This window comes from Triplophysa rosa, linkage group LG9, assembly GCF_024868665.1.
Source record: "Triplophysa rosa linkage group LG9, Trosa_1v2, whole genome shotgun sequence".
Taxonomy (NCBI): domain Eukaryota; kingdom Metazoa; phylum Chordata; class Actinopteri; order Cypriniformes; family Nemacheilidae; genus Triplophysa; species Triplophysa rosa.
In genome coordinates, this window is record NC_079898.1 from 10,829,878 (window position 1) to 10,853,565 (window position 23,688).

The 23,688-nt window shown below is 38.2% G+C and overlaps 2 protein-coding genes across 4 annotated transcripts; one reads left to right on the top strand and one right to left on the bottom strand.

Annotated features, from left to right (window-relative positions):
• Positions 1–1,890: 1,890 nt before the first annotated feature.
• LOC130559159 (serine protease HTRA2, mitochondrial-like) lies at positions 1,891–6,580 on the top strand. The gene is made up of 8 exons (XM_057342076.1): positions 1,891–2,548; positions 3,332–3,536; positions 3,622–3,816; positions 3,969–4,001; positions 5,309–5,417; positions 5,508–5,577; positions 5,706–5,801; positions 5,917–6,580. The coding sequence occupies exons 1-8, from the start codon at positions 2,088–2,090 to the stop codon at positions 6,080–6,082; spliced, it is 1,335 nt and encodes a 444-aa protein (XP_057198059.1). The 5' UTR covers positions 1,891–2,087; the 3' UTR covers positions 6,083–6,580.
• Positions 6,581–6,772: 192 nt separating this feature from the next.
• loxl3b (lysyl oxidase-like 3b) lies at positions 6,773–23,563 on the bottom strand. Of its 3 annotated transcripts, XM_057342075.1 has the most exons (17): positions 23,346–23,563; positions 19,899–20,229; positions 17,999–18,162; positions 17,224–17,435; positions 16,160–16,216; positions 15,220–15,294; positions 14,773–14,980; positions 14,485–14,665; positions 12,650–12,804; positions 11,384–11,554; positions 10,898–11,053; positions 10,025–10,184; positions 9,001–9,244; positions 8,753–8,868; positions 8,524–8,660; positions 8,326–8,437; positions 6,773–8,166 (listed from the first exon to the last, which is right to left on the bottom strand). In XM_057342075.1, the coding sequence occupies exons 2-17, from the start codon at positions 20,221–20,223 to the stop codon at positions 8,093–8,095; spliced, it is 2,547 nt and encodes an 848-aa protein (XP_057198058.1). In that variant the 5' UTR covers positions 20,224–20,229; positions 23,346–23,563; the 3' UTR covers positions 6,773–8,092. The 3 variants fall into 3 exon arrangements, with proteins under 3 accessions (XP_057198058.1, XP_057198057.1, XP_057198056.1); XM_057342074.1 differs by lacking the exons at positions 11,384–11,554; positions 15,220–15,294; positions 16,160–16,216; XM_057342073.1 differs by lacking the exons at positions 10,898–11,053; positions 15,220–15,294; positions 16,160–16,216.
• Positions 23,564–23,688: the final 125 nt, after the last annotated feature.

The following is a 23,688-nucleotide window of genomic DNA, read 5'->3' on the forward strand; positions in this document are numbered from 1 at the left end:
AAAGGCAAAAAGGCTTTCTGTCTTTGAACGTGGCAGGATTGTTGAGCTGCACAAGCAAGGGCTCTCGCAACTTACCATCTCTGCCGAGGTTGGATGCAGTAAAACAGTCATTGCAAATTTCTTAAAAGATCCTGATAGTTATGGAACAAAAAAGTCAAGAGGTAGACCCAAAACAATTTCACCTGCACTGAGCCGGAGGATCCGACGGGCTGTCCTTGAAGACACAGGGCGATCCTCAACCCAAATTAAGGCCCTTACTGATGCTGACTGCAGCCCAATAACCATAAGACGGCATCTGCGAGAGAAGGGCTTCAAAAACAAGAAGGGCTTCAAAAACAAAAAACGTCTTCAAAAGCCACATCTCCTTCCACGCCACAGACTTGCCCGTTTGGAATTTGCAAGGGAGCACCAAACATGAGACATTGACAGGTGGAAAAAGTTTTATTCTCTGATGAGAACATTTTTTACCTGGACGGTCCTGATGGCTTCCAACGTTACTGGCATGACGAGGAGATCCCACTGGAGATGTTTTCTACGCGGCACCATCATGATCTGGGGTGCTTTTTCCTTAAATGGGAAAATGGAGCTTCAGGTTGTGAAGGGCCGTCAAACGGTGGCTGGCTATGTGGACATGTTGCAGCGGGCATCCATCTTGACTGAGGGCCCTTGTCTGTGCGGTAATGACTGGGTCTTTCAACAAGACAACGCTGCAGTTCACAACACCCATCTGACAAAGGACTTCTTCCAGGAGAATAACGTCACTCTTTTTGACCATCCAGCATGTTCCCCTGATTTAAATCCCATTGAGAACGTTTGGGGATGGGTGGCAAGGGATGTTTACAAAAACGGACGTCAGTTCCAGAACGTGGATACCATTCGTGAAGCCATCTTCACCACATGGAGAAACGTTGCCACCAGCCTCCTGGAAACAGTCGCATCAAGCATGCCGAAACGAGTGTTTGAAGTGATCAACAAGAACGGTGGGGCTACTCACTACTGAGTCCATTTTTGACACTTTTAGTTCTGTTGTGGGGTATGGTCTTAAACTTTTGATCAGCTGATGAACAGCCTGTTTGAGCTTAAATTAAGTTTTCAATAAACTGCCTACTCTGTTTTTTGTCTCTTGCTTCTGTTTCTTGTTTTGGCATTTTGAAGCAGTAAATGTGTAAATGTTGTTACTATTTCTTAGATTGTCCAGCACATTGGTCAACAATTGTTGTTTTTAGTGGTGTTATATAAATAAAGATGAGTTGAGTGGTTACGATCCACCAGCGAGAAAAGCGAATACTTGTAATGTTTCCCCCGGTCTTAAGATTTTGTTCAGGAGTGTATATCACAAATCCTATCACAATTTTACATCATGTCTTTACATCAGGGGTGTCCACTCCTCTGAGAGACACTGTCCTGTAGAGTTTAGCTTCAACCACAATTAAACACATGAACAAGGTTCAGGCTACACACTTTCAGGCAGGTAAGATCGGCTGAACTCATCAGGACAGTGGCACTCCAGGACCAGGTTTAGACACCCTTGCAGAGTTTGGGTCACTGAAAACAATATACTAATTTTCGTACATGTCCATGTTTGCACAAAACAAACCATTGCACTTTTATTTTGTTATATTTTTGGGGGGGTAATATTTTTTATTGTTATGAGAAAAATATGATTGTTGTTATTATTATATTTAATTTATGTAATATTTTTTCTTTAAAATTCTATTTTCCAATCATGTTATTCTGAGAAAATCTGTATTTTTGACTTTCGGCAAAATCCAATAAATTCAGAGTGGGGAAATCCCAATTTCTGGGAAGACGGACGAGACATTACTTCCTATTGGGCATGTCCAAGCATGCGCAGATTGCGCACGTGTTGGACAGTATCACTTCCGGGACAGTCATCGGCATTCGGCATTTAGGCACAGAGGTGAGCGGAGGCTTGGTTAGTCGTATGGGCATGAGACTGTGAAGATGTTTTTAAACCGTTTATCCCTTCCTGAAGATTTTTTCCTTCTGCGAAGCCTTCACTCAAAGTGATGTCAAACTGCTTTGTCAGGAATACGTGTTTTCTGCTATAGATCTGATGCAACAACATGGCAACTTCACACGTGAATCGCTATTTTATAAAGACAATGACAAGATGTATTCGGGACAGCAGTCATCAATCACATTTCATGACTGTAAGGACTGTAGGACACTTTTCTAAATCCTCTTCGGAAAAGCACAATGACGTAGAAGGACCTGTTAACGGGCAGCCGAGTGTGGTGTCACAGCGGGCTTCAGGAGGCAGCGGTCACGCCGCTCGTATGGCAGTCGCTTTCGGTCTGGGACTCGGAGCAGCAACAGCCTTGTATGCTTTAAGAGATGTGGATGATAAAGAAGATGCGCTACAGAGGACAGTGGCAGTCAGACATTTACTGATCGACAGCCTGCTTCCTACTGTCCAGTGTGCCGCCCCTTTCAAACCCGACAGCCCGCGGTACAAATACAATTTTATTGCGGATGTGGTGGAGAAGTCAACTTCTGCTGTAGTGTACATTGAGATCGTGGGCAGGTGAGTCTGTCAAAATACAGCCGAGGAAACAACAAATATTGTAATAAAACTTCAATCGAGAAACTGTTTTTGTCTTTCATGAGAATAAACCATAGTTTTGTAGCAAGACAATAGTAAATTTTAGGATACTATGTATTTACTACGAACATTATAGTTAAACTGTAGTAAAACTGGCCGAATACATTTCACGGAACAATGACCTATTTGATTTGAGAAGAGCTACTGTCAAACTCGCACTGAAAACGTCTTTGCTGCAACCTGTCAAAATAAAAGTCCAGCTAACTTGGACCAATTATGACATGAAAAAACTATACTAATATATATATATATATATATATATATTAAGTATACTATTATTAACTTTAGTAAATTGTAGTACACGTGCTAGCAAAATTAGTAAAAATACTACAAAAATTTTAGTAGACTGTTAAAATAAATGAATAAATGATTTCTTTATTTCATTTTGCAGTAGCCTATAGTTATCCGAAAGTAATCTAAAACCGTGGCCTTCAGCCAAGTATTTAATTATGTTCGGCTTTGGCCAAGAATTTTCATTTCGTTGTATCCCTTGTCTCTACTGTCTCTGTTGTGCTAAAATAATAGTATTTTGTGTAAAGCTGCTTTACCGCAATTCAAAATTGTGTTAAATTTAAAGGAGTAGTTCACCTCAAGTCCCCATTGACTTTAGTAGTAAATGATGTTTATTCCTACTATGGAGAGTCAATAGGGATTTATTTTGAAGTGAACTACTCTAATTAATTATTTTACACGGTTTCCTGCCAGACACCCTTTCTGCAGTCGTGAGGTGCCCGTATCAAATGGTTCTGGCTTCATCATAAGTAGTGATGGCTTAATAGTGACCAATGCCCATGTGGTTGCCAACAAGCGTGGAGTCCGTGTTAAACTGACCAATGGAGAGACTTACAACGCCATAGTCCTGGATGTAGACCAGGTTGCAGACATTGCAACTATCAAAATCAATGTAAAGGTAAAGTAGGCTTCTTTATAATAGCACATCCTCACAGATTTTATTTTCCCTTATTTCAATCTGTATTAAGTTTTCCTCTTCTTAGCATCCTCTCCCAACCCTACGTCTTGGCCAGTCGTCTGATGTTCGTCAGGGTGAGTTTGTGGTTGCCATGGGGAACCCTTTTTCTCTAAAAAACACCATCACTTCTGGAATAGTCAGCTCCGTCCAGAGAGGCAGTAAAGAGCTGGGCCTGTCTAACTCCAACATGGACTACATCCAGACTGATGCTGCTATAGATGTAAGGAGAGAAAATAACACTGTGCATAGAAAATATTAGTGCAGTTGCATGTGATGTCAATACGTGTGCCTTAAAGGACAGTTAACTACATCATCGTAAGTATTAAATAGTAGAGTTATTGCATCACTCACAGGTACTTTTCTCTTTTTCAGTTTGGAAATTCAGGAGGTCCTCTTATTAACCTGGTAAGTCACTGACATTCACCAGGCACTACCTCAGCACACTTCCTGTGCCATTTGGCTATAGGATTGAGAAAGTTGTTTTATTTCTTATGTTAGATTTCAGGGTTGAATAGAATAATAGTTGAACATAGGGTTGTAACGGTATGACGTTTTTACAGTATGATAATCGTATAAGAAAACACCATGGTTTTACGGTTTTATATCAGTAGCAAAGACCCTTAAAAAAATGAGAACCAAGTTTTTTAATATTATTTTTATAAAAATTTTGTGTATAAATATTGTTTCAATACAAATAGTCTAATGGTTTTAATCAGTTTGTTTTAATAACAAAAAAGATCAATTGAATTCATACAACTTTATTAATATAGAATAAAATTTCATCAGAAACTATGGATTTGTTCCTGTTTTATGATGTAATACAAATATATTGATGTGAGAATGATATTTCTGTTATAATTTCAAGGTAAACAGAACTTTTATTTTGACGGGTTGTAGCAGACCTGGAGTTAATGTCAGAGCAGATGCTTATGTATTTATGAATTTGCCGAAAACAATATTAGTGTCATGCATACTTAAGTATATCATAGATAAAACGGGCCAGACAGAGGCGTGCAGAAAGAAGCAAATTACATATCTATATGGCAGTATTTTCGCGCTTTAATATTCATATATACTTTTTTATCCATCCAATCGCGCGTTTTACGTGACATCCGCGTTATACTGTACATTCAATGTTCACTGCTCAGTGTGTCCACTGCGTCATGGAAACTATACACTTAAGTTATACCTTTATCTGCACGGAGGGATGGGGTTCGCGAATATGTTGGATATAGTTCCTCCGTTTGCAGCCACTTCGCGTCCACATTTTTTGCAAATTGGATATCCGTCCTCGAGGACAATCCCGCGTTTGTATTTTCTATATCCATAGTATTCCAATACTGCAGATTTTAACTTATTTTTCGGCGGGGAATGGAGATCAGATGTTACAGGCTCTGTCCCTGCCATTTTCTCTGCTGCCCGTGTGTGCACTGAGTGTACGCAAGTTCAGAGTGTGACCCGCCAAGAGGAAAAAAGTTGCGCAGGTGATTTTTATTCATCGTTTATGTAAAACCGTAGATAATATGCAATTGTTCATGGTCTAATAGTCATGCACGTTTAAACCGCTGCATACCGGTATGTCGTTACAACCCTAGTTGAACATCACATTTGACACATCAATGTGACTAGTCATGAGCATAAAAGCAAAGCTATTGGTCTGATCCAATTTGTGATATTCAATTGATAGGAACTGATACCTTTGTAACCTTTAGGATGGTGAAGTCATCGGCATTAATACTATGAAAGTGACTGCTGGGATTTCCTTCGCTATTCCCTCAGATAGAGTTCGTCTCTTCCTTGATCGTGCAGGAGAAAAACAGAGTAAGAAAGACGTTGAACAGACTTTTACTGTTATCAGTCACTTTACGGTGTTCACTCACTAGGGCTTTGATTGGAATGTTTGTGTTGTAGAATCCTGGTCTGGAGAATCAGGATCAAAACGGCGCTACATTGGAGTGATGATGTTGACTCTCACCCCCAGGTGCTTGTTTATTAATGCTGTTTATTGTTAAATGCACCTGATGAGAGTATTAAGTATTTGCACATGCCATGTGCATTGTTTCAGCACCAAAGTCTTTAACCTGAAATGGTTTATCTTTGCTCCTTCAGCATAATCGAAGAGTTGAAGATGCGTGACATGAACTTTCCAGATGTAACACATGGAGTTCTCATCCACCGTGTGATTATAGGGTCTCCGGCCAATAGGTAAGCAGCACTAATCTTACTCCACTCAACTCTGCTGTGCTGTGGTTCTGACAAATGGTTGAAAGAGGATGTAATTTCCCCCTCCCATTGTTGATGTAATTTCCTGTTTTCACAGGGCTGGAATGAAACCAGGGGATGTTATCATTGAAATAAATGGGTCAAAGGTGAACACCTCAGAGGAGATCTATAATGCTGTGAGGTCAAGTGAGAGCTTAAACGTGGTGGTCTGCAGAGCTAATGACCTACTAATGCTGCACATGACCCCTGAAAACACAGAGTGACATCAGCATGAAGAAGCTTTACACACTAGACAATAGAAAGACAAATGAATCAGCTGACATTAAATGGTGAATTGAAGAAAAATGAGGAGATTTGACCAGAAATTACAGATGTTTTAAGTAGGTAAAAAGGTAGATCAGTTGACTGTTTGTCTAGTCTGTTTTACTAAGCCTTGCGTTGACGTAGTGTGGATGAAACTTTTTTGTGAGTGTGCATTTTGTACACATTTTTGGAAGTGTATGTATGCGTGTGGATCATTGTGAGCCTGTCAGCTTGCTGCGTTACACTGAATTAAAGTCAGTGTCCAAATATCAGTATTGTTTTGAAAGAAAATCAAATAAATACCACTAAAAATGTGAGCCTGTGTTTGGGAAACACAGTTTCACACAACACCAGTGAGCTTTCATCTCTATAATAAAAGAAGGTGCACTTATTGCTACAACGCATATGTTTTGTATTGAATCTTACTTATGAAGTTTGTATTTTAATGCATTTGACATACAAGTGATTTCGCAATAAAATATTTAAGTATTAAAGTCAATGGTAAAGTTCTATTAAATAATGCACAAAGCTTTACATTCTATGGCTAAATTTACATTCTGATGTGTTGTACAGTTTATATGAATAAGAAATCTGAGTAACACTTAAATAAAAGGTTGTATTTGTTAACTGCATTAGTTAACATTAACTATAATGAACACTACATATACAGTATCTAATACATGTTACTTTTAACATTTAATAATACATATTTACTTCAATCAAACATTGTGACAAAGATTACTGAATACTATTGACAGTTACAGCGGCAACAACATAAACGTTATGTGGTTCAAACGTAATTTCCAGTAGACCTCCTCAAAGAATCAATAACTGTTGAGTAGTTTTAATACAATTAATATACAATAAAAAACTACTATAAATTTATATTTATTAAATATAAAATCAATTGTTATATCCAAACACAGACCGGAAGTCAACTTAAGGCCAGACGCATACATTCAATGAAACATCTATAAGAATATGTTGCTTATTGTTACTTAATGCTATCTTTAACCAATGCTAATGAATGAGATCGTAAAGTGTTATTGTAGTCTCATTCATTTATTGCATCAAAATATGAAACAAAATGAAGTAGATCAATGTATTGAAAAGGGGCTGGGGATTATGTTTTGTCTAAACTGTTTGCTTATCCAAGTGTCTTTAAGGGTAACTTAATTTTATGCTCTTCTGTGTCACTACAAACATTAATTTTTATTGTGTATGTGGCTGATGAAACTTAACACACCATTATTTTTATTACAACTTTAAATAGCACTTTATTTTCCATCTCGAAACAAGAGGTTTGACATGAAATTATAATAATACAGTAAATTAACATATGAAACAAACTGTTCAGTTAAAACATAATATGTAAAAGTCACTGATGCTTTGACAATTCATTACTGAAAGACCATTTTAACAAGATACTGTGTTGAGTCTGAGCTATGAAGCATAATAAACATTCATTCACACAGCATTTACTGTATATGTGAATGATCATCTGGAGTACAAAACATTCAAGTATTTTTAAATCACAGAGGAACACAGCTCATTGGCTGTGTGAAGCATCAACAAAGTCTTTAAGGAAAGCAAGCACCTGATTGCAAATGTAAACAATACAGCAGGCATTACCAAATGTTCATTTAACATCTCACCTTCAGCCTCTTTAAGCCATATTTAGAGTTACTGTAAAAAACACAGTGTAAATTGATTTAGAATGGCTTCACATTTTTTTCAAATTCACAACACCTGTTAAGCACAAAGTGTCAGAGTTCATTAATAAACAAATTTAGCTTGGGTTGAAACACAAATTCATTTTATGACTCATGTTAATTGTTCTCCTCCTGGTGTAAAAACATTGGGTATTTCATTTTTTTTTGTAACTAATAGTGTGAAATGATAACTAGTTTAAATGAATAGATATTTTCCTCTGGATTTGTTTTTTCAATATGTTGATTAGATTCATCTGATTATGAGATCTGGTTGTTGAGTTGTCCAGGGTATTTCTCAAACTTTCTCTCAGCCTCTTCACTGAAAGCATCACCTGAAATAAATGGAAAATATATATTTCAGTATATTCAGTTGTCCATTTTTCATTTGAGGCATTTTATGATAGCAAACTACCCTATGATTCAGCCGTATACATTTAGCACAGTACAGATTCATTATAAATACGTGCTATACCGTATAATCTATGTCTCACCAATATGGCAGTTATGAACCCAGACTCTGTTGCCATCATATTTGCAATTACATTTCATGGCATTGTTTGTGAAGTCACTCTCAGAAACCTCATAATTAGGATTGATCACAACCTGGAAAACAAAACAAAAACACATTTACATTTCTCTGATCATTCTTAGCATGTTGTAGATGAATTCCAGACTTGTGATTAACTCACCTGAAGGATATAATTTCCTGGTTTAACATCAGTAATGTCGAGCCACTGGCAATCAATGTCATGGCGATACAAATCCCAGCATCCCACTGTGATGCCTTGCTCACCAAAGTTAGCACACTCATATCTCTTAGAAACACCTACGAATAAACAGATCCGACATATCACTGACTAAACAGCACCTTCTCAGAGCTGACTTACAGAAGAGTGTGTGTGGATCCATGTGACTTACCCTCTTCACAGTCTGTGTCTTCCAGGCAGAAACTGGCTTTGTGTCCTTCTGCTACCTTAGTGCCATTGGCAGACAGCAGGTCATAGTGTGTAAAGATATCCATACTATGATAATGCCTGTAAAGTCACACAACAATAATGATTAAAAATTATGAACAAATTTTATGTTCTCATGTGGACACAGAGTAATAACACACTTGTGTTTTATTAAATATTTATAGTAGACATTTAATCCAATTAAATGGTTACCCGTGACATGCGTGCCAGACCCAAGAGTGACGACCAGCTTTGGGTCTGAAGTCAGCTCGGCCAACATTATGTATCTGTGATGAGAAGCGGAGTAGACGACGGTGACCGTAAGGCCAGTTAGCTTTGGCTGCGCTCTTGGATAGACAGTCCTCTTCTGCCGCACAATACAGCATGTGTAACGGCCTGTCCTCTATATACACTGTCTGCTGCACTAGAGGTGCATTCAACACAAGATCAGATGCAGCTGGGGAAAGAAATGTGAGCAGATTAACATATTGCTGCAATATGAATAAAATATACAAGAAATCTAAAAAATTATCAAATTAAAATAAAATCTTAAAGACAAATCAAAGTTATTTATGCCATATACTAAATATATTTTGGTCCAGGAATTTGATTTATTTGTTTGTTTATATTTTGAAGTAAGTTTCATTGTCTGGACAAACAACTTGGGTCAATGTGCAACAGTTCAAAATGATACGTTATCTCATTTGTCTGCATAATTCACCCAGGTGTAAATCATTTCAGTCTCAGATATAGTTCAGGACTTTCCCATGTGAGCTCCAGTAATTGCAGGCCAATGGACAGAGACGATAAACATATCTGACCGTAGCTCTACATCTACAAAGTGAACTTCTGTCATCCATGAAAACAGATGATGAGTAACAACTGTGACACATGAGGTAATTTTAAGGACATTTCCTCTGAAAAAGCAGTGACTATACTTTAAAGTTAGTTAAATTTTCCACAATTTTGACTAACCTGCATGGACCCTGATTATCGCCGCTTGCGGCTATATTTTCTATATATACAGTATATTTGTATTGGCAGGGATCTCCAACCTGTAAAAGTTCTTATATAAAGAGCATTAAAACCTCACACTGTTTGCAAATTTAACTTGGAATTGGAAAATGTTTAATTGGTAAGCATGTTATCTACATCACTGAACAGATATGATGTTTATTGTATGACTCTGATTATGATGCTCATGTGACGCTGTGTATGTATGTGTGTTGTTACTCACTCTCTGAGCAGATGACTCCTGCTGCAAACCGAGCGGCCATTTTCTGGCAGGTAACAGTTTTGTGGCGTTGACATTGGCTGAGAGACATCTCATCTCCAGTGCATTTCACTCCACTCATGACCATGTCTGTCACATTACTGCTGTCCCAATACCACGTTTCCTTAGCAAAAACACAAACAAAACACAGATGTTATGAGCAGTTCAGCGTGAAGAAAATGATACGGTTATAAATTCATTGCACTTACACCAAAAGACTGAATTGGTAAACAAAGACAAATACAGCCATTTCCCACTCTTTCCATCCTAATAGCTTTTATCAGCAAAATCACAATGGTTGAGTAAATCTTATGAAATCATGTCAAGATCATGTTAAACACCAAAATTAAAAGTTATCTTATTGCGTTTAAGCTATTTTTACATCATTTCTTTAGAGCATACAAGTTTTGGTCCCATTTGCCTTTCATGGAACAGAAAAAAAGTTCAGGCATCCTCTGAAATAACTTGTTATGAGTTCAGTTTAAAACAGCATAATGGTGCATAAATAATGATAGAATATTTGTTTTTGGGTGAACTGATTCTTTAAGAGAAAATATACAGTATTTGGGAATATGACGTATATGTTTAGTATACCGTATGTATAAGTAGTATGTAAAATATGACTTATGTTCTTGACAGATTTCGATTAATTTGTGAAGTGGACAAACTTTATGATTTTAAACTTAGGCCACACATCTTAACCAGCAATTACTGTTTTATAGTGTATAAAGTCTGTCCAACTACAAAAGTGCTTTGTTTATATTCCTGAAAGCTCATTCCTAATCATTCTGTCTTAAGAGCAATGAGCATGTGTGTGTGTCTGTGACATGTACTCACTGTAATAGCATGCATGCTGAAACCCAGCCCTAGCTGCCTGCATGCCACCATGGCTTCTTTGGTGGTCCATCCCTCACTGCATACACTGCCCCAATGTTGCCCCACCCGCACCTCCACTCGCCCTTCATACTGCGAACGCCCACCTGACAGACGCACCTGAAAGCACAACCTACGCCACGTCAGGACACACATCTTGCCCTGTCACCTGACTCCTGCTTACCCACATACAGACAGGCTTCCCTGCTGAAATGACCCGTCAAGCACAGCATGACTGTCAATGCTGTTGATCTTTTCAGAAGGGTTGTTTCCAGTTCACCCCTGTACTACATGCACTGACTCTGTGTCATGTGATGTTCTGTGTGTTTTCAAAGCTGAGGCTTTGAATACATATGTGGGAGAGTGTAAGCCAGCGCCATCAGTTTTTGAAAGTAGAAGAACGGAAATTGTTAGCATGCAAGTGTACTACTATTATTGTTAGCATCCTACTTGTAGGCCATGGTTGGCGTACCCGAGGCCCAGCTGCCTGCACACAACCATGGCCTCTTCAGTGCCCCAGCCTTCTCCACAGATCAGGCCCCAGAGCTCGGTTCCGTTAGTCTCAGTATGTAACACCTCCACCCGGCCCTCATAGCGCGTTCGCCCCCCTAAGATGCGCACCTGAGCAGGGCACAACCAGGGAGGACAGGTAAGAAGCAGTTTAACTTATGAATTGTAGGGGAGACTGGGACTAGTTTTTACACTTTTTAGTTTAGTAAACATTTCTCAAAGTAGGTCATTTAAATCATTAATATTTTTGTTTATACAATTTTTATAATTTATTCATTAAATTTATGTAGTATATAATATTTGTCCATACAATGTATAGACAACAAACTCATACTGTCATTATCCAGCTTTAATCCTCCTAGTAGCATGGCCTTGTAAACTAACGGTACTGTTTAGCGTGTTGACAAAATGTTTATATGCTCTCCTACTTGTAAGTCGCTTTGGATAAAAGCGTCTGCCAAATGAATAAATGTAAATGTTGTCACACAAAGATACATTATGTTACAATGGGAAGCTGCCATTAAAAATCTTAATATAGGTAACAACTAGTCCAAGTCTCCCCAACAAAGTAGAAAAATACAATAAAAGGGTGTCTAAAAGGTTAAAGGAATAGTTCACCCCCCCCCAAAACAATTCTGCAATCATTTATTCACCCTCATGTTGTTCAAAACCTGTAAGACTTGTGTTCTGTGGAACACAAAAGAAGATATTTTGAGAAATGTCTCACTGGTTTTGTGTCCATACAATGAAAGTCGATGGGGGCCAATGTTTGATTACCAATGTTCTTCAAAATATCTTCTTTTTTGTTCCTCAGCAGAAAGTCTTTTTCCTCAGAAAGGTTTGAAATGACATGAGGGTGAATAAATTATTATTTTTAGGGGGGAGAACTATCCTTTCAAGTATATGTTACAATGTTACAAGACAATGTTACTGTTGTGTTATGTTACTGAATCTGTTGTGATCATCATTCACAGTCATTGTCTCTTGGCACAGACAATGTAACCCAACATTTTGAGTCATTTTGTCAAAATTAATATTGAGCGCAACATTATTCATTGACTTGACCACAGCTAACAGTATTTTCAGAAACAAGAAACACATGCAGGAGAATGTAATGTAGCGACAGACTGGCCCTTTGATAAATAAAAATGAAATAAACACACGGAAAGATGCTTTTACGCGGTGTAAACATTAGGTTGCTCTGACCGTCTTCTCATAGCCCATATATGGGACATTACAGCGGACCGCTGCAACCTCTGTGTGTTTGCAGTCCTCAGCCGAGATGTTTTTATAGCGGCAGTTCCAAAGTGAACGCTCATGGCCAGTGCACTGGACCTCATTCATGTGGATGGGCCCCAAACCTAACAAAAATATAGAGTACACAGACACATAAAAGTTAAAATGTGTGAAACATACTGACACAGCTGCCTGTAACAGATCACTTTATATAATACTCTTAAATTACTGTTAGTGTTAATAGTGCGACCTCATAATCTCTCATCAAAATCAGAAATTTCCCCTCCTCTTCTCTGTATGATGCATCTCGGCCCGAGAGTGGGACTATAATGACCCAATGACCACACACAATGTCCATTAATCCAATCATTTCACAAAGGTCGAAATCAAGCCCGCCCTACATTTTTTTATTATTCAAGAAGCCATTAGATATATGTCACCATTCAGAAGAAAACGCCTTCGCAACCTCTGTTTCATGCAGACTTTGAGCTTTGACAGCTTCTCCTCTGGTTCCACAAGGACTCTTATTTTGAAATATCCATGGTTTTTAGTTGTGATTGTTTTACTGTTTTCTACGTTTATGCATGTTTCCTGTTCCTCGTTTGTTGTTGTTTATCATCACCTGTTTCCAGTTTGGTTCCATGTGTATATAAAGCCATTCTTTTATTCTGTTGTTTGTTCGCTCACTGTTATTTTGTGTTAAGCCGTTATTTCGTGGTTAATGCCATTTCCTTGATAAGTAAAGACCATTTAAAAAAACTACAACATCTGTTCATTCCTTAACAACACCTTATGAAACATTTAGTAATTAAAAGTGAAAAAATGTCATTAAAAAACAGTAGAAAATAAATCTTTTCTGATCTTTTCTCAGAACTAACTTCACTTTTTGGATCTGCCAAGTATTTATAGAAAGCCAAACAACTGGTGAAACTAGTTGTATTTAAGGGACATGTTCACTGTGTGCTGTTAAAAACACATCGCAGTCTTCCTTTATTTTACACTGTGAGTCTACATTCACAGTGACTGTTGAAAAACAAGCCATCATTATTATATTCCCACACCTCCATTTACATACTGGCCTAACCTGGTTATATAAGACAATTTTAGTTTACCCATTTTTCATAAGTAAGAGATAATGTACAATCAACAGGTCAATATGTGAAATGATTAAACAGTCCTTGATGTAGATTTTTCAATAGTTGAGGTTTATTCAAGATAAGACACAGATGTGATCTGTTGACCAAACCAATATTAGTATCAGTGCACAGCATCCAGTCGTTGTGTTTGTTGCATAGCAACATTCTGTTACTGTTTCAGGGCTTTTATGTTTTATTATGTAGTAACTGTTTTATGAAAGCGACAAAGCAGTATATGATTTCCCTTCAGCCATGCTGTATTAACAAAATATCTCTCATATCTGATTACTTAAAAAAAACACTTAAATAACAGAGTAATCTTCACTCAGAAGAATGTTGTTTTTGTTGTCCTTATTGCATAGTTACAGTTACTTATAGTTATATCCACAAGCGATAAACTAGCACAGCTTTGTAGAAAGCTGTCTGGTATGGAAAAATATTCGACCACGGAATGTCATAAGCATCCAATCACAATCAAAAACACCAAAGAGTCTAATTACTAAATGAGAGCAATGACCCCTGTTGTCTCTGATGACCTCAGAGATGAGAGTTCAAGTCATTGGTCAGGTATTAAAAGCTTTCTTTGCATTCCATCGCTGAAGGCAAAATGATGTTACATATTTGTTCCATAGCCTCACGTTTAAACTTGTTTTCTGTCCCTTTTCTCACCTTGTCCCATGCGCGCACCTGTCAGGGCTTCTTTGGCAGAGCCGAATCCCAGCTCTCTGCACACCACGCTGGCAGACTGCAGGTTCCAGCGATCATCACATACCGTCCCCCATTCACTACCCTTTAATACTTCAACACGGCCCTCGCTCTGTCTCACTCCACCCTTTAGACGTACAGAAGACTGTTGCGAAAGAAAGATATGTTGTTAATAAAAGTAATTAGATTGGCACTCAAAATATACAGTAAATCATACACATATCTGATACATATATGAACATCAAAGTTTACCGAAACTTTGAGTTTCTTCTTCATTGCGCTGTTCTGTGTGTAGAGTGGACCAGGTACGCAGCTGACCACAGCCGGCATACCCCCAGGGCACGTCTTTGTGGCATTGCCATAGTTAAAGTCCAGAGGACACGCAGCTAAATGCACCTCTGTACCCAAACATGCCACCGAGTGAACCAGGAAGTGATTCTTCTGCCGCTCAGCATACAGCCTGAAACAAGTGAAAGAGACATTGAGCGTGGGAACCTCCTGGGTGCTTCACTAGAGATTTTCTCTAAGCCCAAGAATGACCAGTAATGCTGCTATTGTGTTCGACAGACATAAAACATACACATTAAATAACATGCAAACAAATATGGAAATGATTACCTTTAGAGTACACAAATAAGATTAGAAAACATGTCAAGAAGGACATAACTGGCAATGTATTTTCCTTTTTGCCAAGGTTACCTTTCAGCTGCAGCTGATTTACCCGGTTTAGATCTAGAGCTAGTTTTAGTGATAGTCTTAGCATTGGGCTCCAGTCTGTAAGGCAAACACTCATTAAGCCGTCTGAAAATGTCCATTACAACATTCAACATGCAGGTGCATAAACATACACAGAGTCTGCATGGGAAAGAAGAAAAGGAAATTTAAGTGTTTTGTTTATTCTTCCTCTTATTATTATTCAATTAAGATTATGATGCTGTAACAACTAACCAACTTTGTGGTGATTTATCTGATTTGTCTTTGCCATGCATGTTAGACACATTAAAACAAGCAGATCAACAAGTCAACACGCAGAGTATAATAGTTAGCAGAAGGATGCGTTTGTGTTAGTTAGCTTGAGGATGTTTGTTTCTCTCTCTCTCTCACTGAGAGCATTCACTCTATCACATGCACAACCTCATCACAAATCTATGTGAGTAAAACTAACAGATGGGAAATGTTTCATCTGGGTCATTTCCATCACTCATTCAGAATCTCCTCTTTCAGAAACACAGACACGCACACTTGATCATCTTTAAAGGTCTTGCAGGAAATTGACATATTGTCATAGTTTATTTTCACAGTTTATTTACAAACAGGATAATTCTGCTGTGCAAAGGCAACACATTTTGTCAAAATTAAGCTGCGACCAAAACTAAGGTCCAGCACGATCTGTCATGTGACAGGCCGATTTGGTTCAGCTATTTTTAGATGCAAAATTTTTTAAATACACACAAGCAGCTTTATTGCTCTTGGTTTCAGTTCCGGTGTTTGATGCTCTTACTGCATTATGCCTTTGTAGTGCAGAATTGAGTTTTTGTGTTTCAAGAGTTAGTTGGAGAAAGACTAACACTGAAGGCACACTATGCACTTCAGCCCTCTAGGAAAAGAACACGGCTGGTTTCTTTCCCTCAGATGGTACCTGGCTGCTGTTACTTTTACTTTAGCTTTTGGATCAGCAGATCTCTTTCTGAGATGCCTGTTGAAAATAGGGAAAGGGTCAAGCCCACACACATAACACTCTGTGAATCTCTCTTTTTCTCTTTCTGCACTATATACAATACCTCTAACATAATAAGATATTGTTATTCTATATTTGTCGACTTTACCAAATTTAATAAAATAAAAGGGACTGCAAGAAAGAATGGATAATAAACCATAAATCTGGCTCTACTATTACTGCTCGAATAAAAAATATTCATGGGTTGTATGGGTTAAAATTTCCTAAAGACTATAAAAATAACTGATGTGGGGTTATGGTAACATCATCAGTCACAGTGTGATATTGATTTAGGGTAGGTAATGGCATGTACATTTATATGCCTTATTAAGGGAGAGTGGTTGAGAAATATTACATTTAAGTACTCTATAAAACTACATACAGAAAGACGTCTAGTAGAAGTATGCAGACAACTCCATAAATAGTGAGATTTTCCTCTCAAATATAGTGAAACATGCTGGAAATTAACTTATGAGGGCAGAAGTGGAAATTAACTTTAATGTAAGTTAAATGTAAGTACCTGTCATATTTTTAAATATGAATATGAAAACAGGTTTGTTTATCATTATCTAAGCATATCTACATTCTTGTAACATTCCACTGAATTTAAGGCACAATACCCTGACACTGTCCTCAGTCTGCAATGGTTCACTTGTTCATGTGTTTGTTTGTGGTTTAAATTGTGTATAGGTTGCAAAGCTAAACCGCATTTCTCAGATGGCTGAGAAAGTATACAGAATTTCCTCTCACATCTGGCAACAAACTGACACAGTAGAGAGAGATTACACATTGGGAAACACAAACACACAAGACACATAAAAACACACCAGTAGACCCTGAAATAAAAGCAGTAAGTCTACTTTCACAAACCAATCAATTCAAAATGGATAAAATCTATTTCTTTCTAATATAAAATGGGTTTCAGGCACCACTAAATGTTGTTTCTGTTAAGACTAATATGGTCAGAGCTCATCTGATGCACTCACTTGTAAAAGTTTTTGTTGACCTTCCTCTCATGGGGGAATCCCATCATGCCACAAACCACGTGTGAATTTTTGGGGGTCCAGCCGCTGTCGCAGATCTGAGCCCACCCATCCTTATTCTTGACTTCTACTACCCCCTCTGTGATCGGCATACGCTTAGCTGTGACGACTGGACGCAAACGGACCTCCTCCACTCTATTCTCGTCCACTTGCACCTGAGAAAAATGTAAAAAATTAAAACCATATGGCAAGTAAAACAAGAACTGATGTGAAAAATCTTGTGAGATGGGGGCTGTAGTCAATTCCTTTAGACAGTAATGCATGGTTAAATGATCGAAGAAACATGTTAAATGTGAAAAGTTCAGTTCTATTCCCTTCTAACCCTTGTGTGGTGTTCAGCTCTGTGGGACCAATATTAAAAAATAATTTAAGAGTTTCAATATTTTTTTTCAAATCTCAGGTATTTGTGTTTTTATTACGTTTTCATTTATTTAAGATTTATTTAAAATTTTCACCCATGTCATACTGTAGCAGTTACATATTTTTAATACATTTTTACAAAAAACAAATTTCTTAATGTGATTTAACAGAGCTAAATGCTGTCTGTGTTGCTCGTAATTGGGATGAAGTAAACATCTCTAAAGTATTTTTACATAATTTGTGATTGCTGAATTAACCAAAACATGAACACCATTCAAGGGTTAAAGTATTTGTCAAAAGTTTTATCCAAAGAGACTTAAAGTGCATTCGAGAGATTTTATCAGAATTTATACTTAACCTCTATCACATTAGAGTCTTTGAATCCAGGCAGCCTCTCATCTTTACAGATCACTCCCGCATCTTCATCATGTGTACAGTCACTGTTGCCCCACCCACGAGACTTACACACTGATATACTTCTTTCACTTCCACTGCATTGCACATTGTCAAGCCAAATCTTACCTGAAACAAACACAATCTCGCCCCTGAGCACATACAGAACTATAATATGGTGCATATGTTTATAATGTATAATACTATAATATGAAAATAAATATAGTATATACAAACCCGATTCCAAAAAAGTTGGGACACTGTACAAATTGTGAATAAAAAAGGAATGCAATAATTTACGAATCTCATAAACTTATAATATTATAATATTTTATTCACAATAGAATATAGATAACATATCAAATGTTGAAAGTGAGACATTTTGAAATGTCATGCCAAATATTGGCTCATTTTGGATTTCATGAGAGCTACACATTCCAAATAAGTTGGGACAGGTAGCAATAAGAGGCCGGAAAAGTTAAATGTACATATAAGGAACAGCTGGAGGACCAATTTGCAACTTATTAGGTCAATTGGCAACATGATTGGGTATAAAAAGAGCCTCTCAGAGTGGCAGTGTCTCTCAGAAGTCAAGATGGGCAGAGGATCACCAATTCCCCCAATGCTGCGGCGAAAAATAGTGGAGCAATATCAGAAAGGAGTTTCTCAGAGAAAAATTGCAAAGAGTTTGAAGTTATCATCATCTACAGTGCATAATATCATCCAAAGATTCAGAGAATCTGGAACAATCTCTGTGCGTAAGGGTCAAGGCCGGAAAACCATACTGGATGCCCGTGATCTTCGGGCCCTTAGACGGCACTGCATCACATACAGGAATGCTACTGTAATGGAAATCACAACATGGGCTCAGGAATACTTCCAGAAAACATTGTCGGTGAACACAATCCACCGTGCCATTCGCCGTTGCCGGCTAAAACTCTATAGGTCAAAAAAGAAGCCATATCTAAACATGATCCAGAAGCGCAGGCGTTTTCTCTGGGCCAAGGCTCATTTAAAATGGACTGTGGCAAAGTGGAAAACTGTTCTGTGGTCAGACGAATCAAAATTTGAAGTTCTTTTTGGAAAACTGGGACGCCATGTCATCCGGACTAAAGAGGACAAGGACAACCCAAGTTGTTATCAGCGCTCAGTTCAGAAGCCTGCATCTCTGATGGTATGGGGTTGCATGAGTGCGTGTGGCATGGGCAGCTTACACATCTGGAAAGGCACCATCAATGCTGAAAGGTATATCCAAGTTCTAGAACAACATATGCTCCCATCCAGACGTCGTCTCTTTCAGGGAAGACCTTGCATTTTCCAACATGACAATGCCAGACCACATACTGCATCAATTACAACATCATGGCTGCGTAGAAGAAGGATCCGGGTACTGAAATGGCCAGCCTGCAGTCCAGATCTTTCACCCATAGAAAACATTTGGCGCATCATAAAGAGGAAGATGCGACAAAGAAGACCTAAGACAGTCGAGCAACTAGAAGCCTGTATTAGACAAGAATGGGACAACATTCCTATTCCTAAACTTGAGCAACTTGTCTCCTCAGTCCCCAGACGTTTGCAGACTGTTATAAAAAGAAGAGGGGATGCCACACAGTGGTAAACATGGCCTTGTCCCAACTTTTTTGAGATGTGTTGATGCCATGAAATTTAAAATCAACTTATTTTTCCCTTAAAATGATACATTCTCTCAGTTTAAACATTTGATATGTCATCTATGTTGTATTCTGAATAAAATATTGAAATTTGAAACTTCCACATCATTGCATTCTGTTTTTATTCACAATTTGTACAGTGTCCCAACTTTTTTGGAATCGGGTTTGTAAATGAAAAGCTGAAATGGTTGTTACCTGTGCCCTTGCCATACTTGGCACTGTGTGCCCAGCCTGTAGCGGAGACAAACCCAAGCTGGCGACAGAGGACGTGGGCATTGGCTAATGAGAAGTCATCATCACAGATTGTCCCCCACTCGTCTTTATAAAACACCTCAATTCGACCCTCATTGTGTTTCCTGGGAAAACCAGACAGACGAAACTTCAGACTCTCTGGTCCCTCTGTCTGAGACGTTGGTGTGGGGTTTGAGCGCACTGGGGGTGTGGTTTGGGCAAAGCATGATGGGATCCAAGCACTGAGTAAGAAGACAACAATGTGTCTACACCAATAAGACTGTTCCATGTGTGTCTGTAATGAGGAGAACAGAAAGAAAAGTTTGAACACTTGAGGACCGACAAAAGCATAGTTAGTGAGATTTATCAACGGATCAGAGGGCTGTACATGTATCCTAAATTCCCAACATACTTTGGGGCACCTACAGCATTGTAACATGGTTGATTATGACAAGGACATTAACTGTCTCTGACATACTGCACAAACTACATGCACACATACTCTACCCCGTACTTTAATGTGCAAGTACTTATTTGAACACCATGCGCTATGTTTTACAAAACATGACCTTTATGAAAATGAACCATGGTATCCTGGTTTTATTTGTAGTAAAACCAAAGTAGGCCTACAATACTTACAACAAAAAACCCATTGGCACGTGACATTTGATGTCAAAACTTGAAGTATAAACTCTCACAGATTGTATCTATTACCAATACATCGAACCATCTGTTTATACTTTCCTTAGTGATAGTCCAGACATCAGAAAAATATCAGTCTATGCACAAGTTTCCTAATTAAAAACATAGCCTACATATGTTATGGATGTGACCGAAAGACAACATATACTTTATAGGATTTCTGTGAATTAAAATGGACAAACAAGAAGCAATAATGGAAAAAGGATGGCTCTAGAACATAAAATAGTTGTTAAATAGTTGTTATATTTTAATTTTAATGTGCCCATTTAAATATGGACCGTTATGCAATAAAAAATGCTTTATAACTATAAGAGAGACTTCACATCAGGGACGGAGTATGCCTTCAATGGGACCCGGGGCCAGTTACCTCCAAGGCTCCCCTCGAACAATTTTTCTGTTCTTTCCTTTAGCTGCACATTCACAGTTATAGAAAGTGAAAGTTAAAGGGATACTTTACTACCAAATCAAAATTTCCACATGTTTTCAGGCAGATGACGCAGGTGTGTCGAACGTTACATTTTTCGTTTTGTTCCAATAGGATAGTGTCTACTCTGGCGGGAGTTTCGTCACCGTCATTTGCCGGAAAAACAAGCCTCTGGTTCACGCGTATTCGAGAGATGATGGAAGCTAGACATCAACATTAATAGCGCTGTCAATATAGATATTTCTCTTAGCTTCGATTCGCTTCAGAAGACCTTTGTTAAGACCACGGAGCTGTGTCGAGCAGTTCTTTGATCGATGGATGCACTTTTTGGAGCTTCAAAAAGTCAACACCCATTCACTCCCATTCTACCACTTGGAAGTAAAATGATACGTGGTATTATAACTCCGACTGCATTATTCTTCAAGAAGAAAACCATATTCAGTTAGGATCTCTTGAGGGTGAGTAAAACATGGGGAAATTTTGAAGATGACAATGAATATTAAAACCGTTCTCGCTCTGCGTCAAATGCCTGCGCTACGCTTAAAATAATCTGTACAGGGTTTATAGAAGTCTAATATTAGCTCACAACGAAAAAACAACAATGGACCAAATTAAGGCGTATGAAACACACGTCTTTAATCAACTGTCAAATATACACGTATTTAATGCATCACATAAATAAAAAAATATTTCTCACCATAAAATGCCCCTGTGACACATGTCTGTAAACATCAAATCATCAAGCAAAAGATTCAGAAAATGAAATTTAAATGTGCTGTAATTTAATTAATAAATTAATTTATAGTAAGTTAAATTAAATTTAATAAATTAAAGTAACATAAAAATATATGTTGCCATGATTTGTTGATCATTTCATTTTTTACAGGGTATCCACAGAGGCCTTGTATAGGCTATGGGACCCATTTATTAAACATAGATAAACATTTATTTTCATTGTTGTTGGGTTTTCTGTATTTCAAACTGGATGGCGCAACCTTGAAGCCACTGGCCCCATTGCCCCGTTGTAATGCCGATAAATGCACCCCTGCCAGATTATGCATCCACCCTCCCCACAATGGTTAGGGTGAGGATTAGGTGTTAGGGGAGGGGTTAGGATTAGGTGTGGGGAGGGGTTAGAATTAGCCAATCAGACATCGTGTTATTGAAGGAGGTGCAGAATCTGGCAAGGGTGCATTTCTAGGCACAACACCGGTCAGTAATCCATCCCTGCCTCACATGGGTATTTAAATAAAATATAGATTTCATACAACAGTCTACAGCCCTCTCTCCTTCGTTTAACACAGTAGCCATTCACACATTTTACAAAGCCACTGACTGTATGATTGACACGCTTCATTAGTTCATCTCAATGACTGTATATAGTATCAATCCATATACATGATGATAGCAGTCCTAACAGGCGAAAGAAAGGATTGTGGTGAAGTCTGCACACCGTGGGCCGCAAAGGATTGTAAATGATAAAAGATTGCGCTATAGCGCCCTCTCTGTTGGGTATGAGTACCGAGTCGTCACCTACTGGAGTTATAACGGACACATGTCTTTCCCGATGAGGTTTCTTAGTATTGAAAACACTTAAATATCAAGTAAATTATGCACATGTTACATGTCTAGATGTGTTTTAAATACATTAGATAAGTTAATTTTCCTCTAGTGGATGGAACCAATTAAACGGCACTTGAGACTGGCGCGCAACTGAAAACAGACCTTCGGTAACGTTAGCTCACGCCAGGTGTGAGTGTGCTTCAGGACAACTTTTTAACAAAACATACCATTCATAATATTGACAATACCATCTGAAAACTATATAATGCAATGAAATCATATCATTGTGCTTATACAAACATATCTGTTGAGGTAACAGGCATGGACGAATATGGATGCCATACGTCGTCATTATAGGGGTCATGGACCGTTTAACAAAAAGAACACAAATGTGTCTTATGCAAAATGTATTTACCGTCAGTACATTCTCCATTAACTTAAAAGCGCGGTTTCTGTCCATTTAGACAAATACAAAGGAAGCCTTACACAAAAATGCCATCTAATAGCAAAACATAAAAAATAACGGTTACGTAAATCGATCACTTTCACTCAGAAACTTATTTTTAAAACTTGACGGATGGAGAATGCACGCCGTAGAATCCAGCGTTGATTTTTTTTTGTTCAAGCGGTCGGTGTTTGTTAAGCTATTTAGCGGTATTTTAAACTATTTAACAGTGTGCTCAATGGCATATAAAATACAGACAATTCTTATGTTTCCTTACCTTGTTCTAATTTGTCGATTTCCCCCCAGTCTTGGTCCACTGTTTTAAAATGCAATGTACTCGGAATACACAGAAGTGAGAAATCATCCACTTGGTAGGTCAGATCAAGGCCTTTAAAAAGGCTAAGAAAGACTCATAATGAGCAGCAATAACTGTGTCTGTAATGGCAGTTAAATTGCCAGCTGGACAGTCGAGACAGAGATGGGGAAAGACGGGGCACGGGGGGAACAGGGAGAGCAGGAGGGAGAGGTGGGGCTGACTCGTGGACGACTTCACACGAGCGAAAGGGGGCTGGATTTACTTTTAGGAAAAACACATAGCCCTTTCACAGTTCAGGAAAGTT

Coding starts and splice junctions, on each gene's coding strand:
- LOC130559159 (XM_057342076.1), top strand. CDS start 2,088: ATGGCAACTTCACACGTGAATCGCTATTTTATAAAGACAATGACAAGA. Junction 5,418..5,507: donor TCGTGCAGGAGAAAAACAGA/GTAAGAAAGACG, acceptor TTTGTGTTGTAG/AATCCTGGTCTGGAGAATCA. Junction 5,578..5,705: donor ATGTTGACTCTCACCCCCAG/GTGCTTGTTTAT, acceptor TTGCTCCTTCAG/CATAATCGAAGAGTTGAAGA.
- loxl3b (XM_057342075.1), bottom strand. CDS start 20,223: ATGGAACAGTCTTATTGGTGTAGACACATTGTTGTCTTCTTACTCAGT. Junction 12,805..14,484: donor AGGTGCGCGCATGGGACAAG/GTGAGAAAAGGG, acceptor TATTTTTGTTAG/GTTTGGGGCCCATCCACATG. Junction 8,438..8,523: donor CAGGAAATTATATCCTTCAG/GTGAGTTAATCA, acceptor TTTGTTTTCCAG/GTTGTGATCAATCCTAATTA.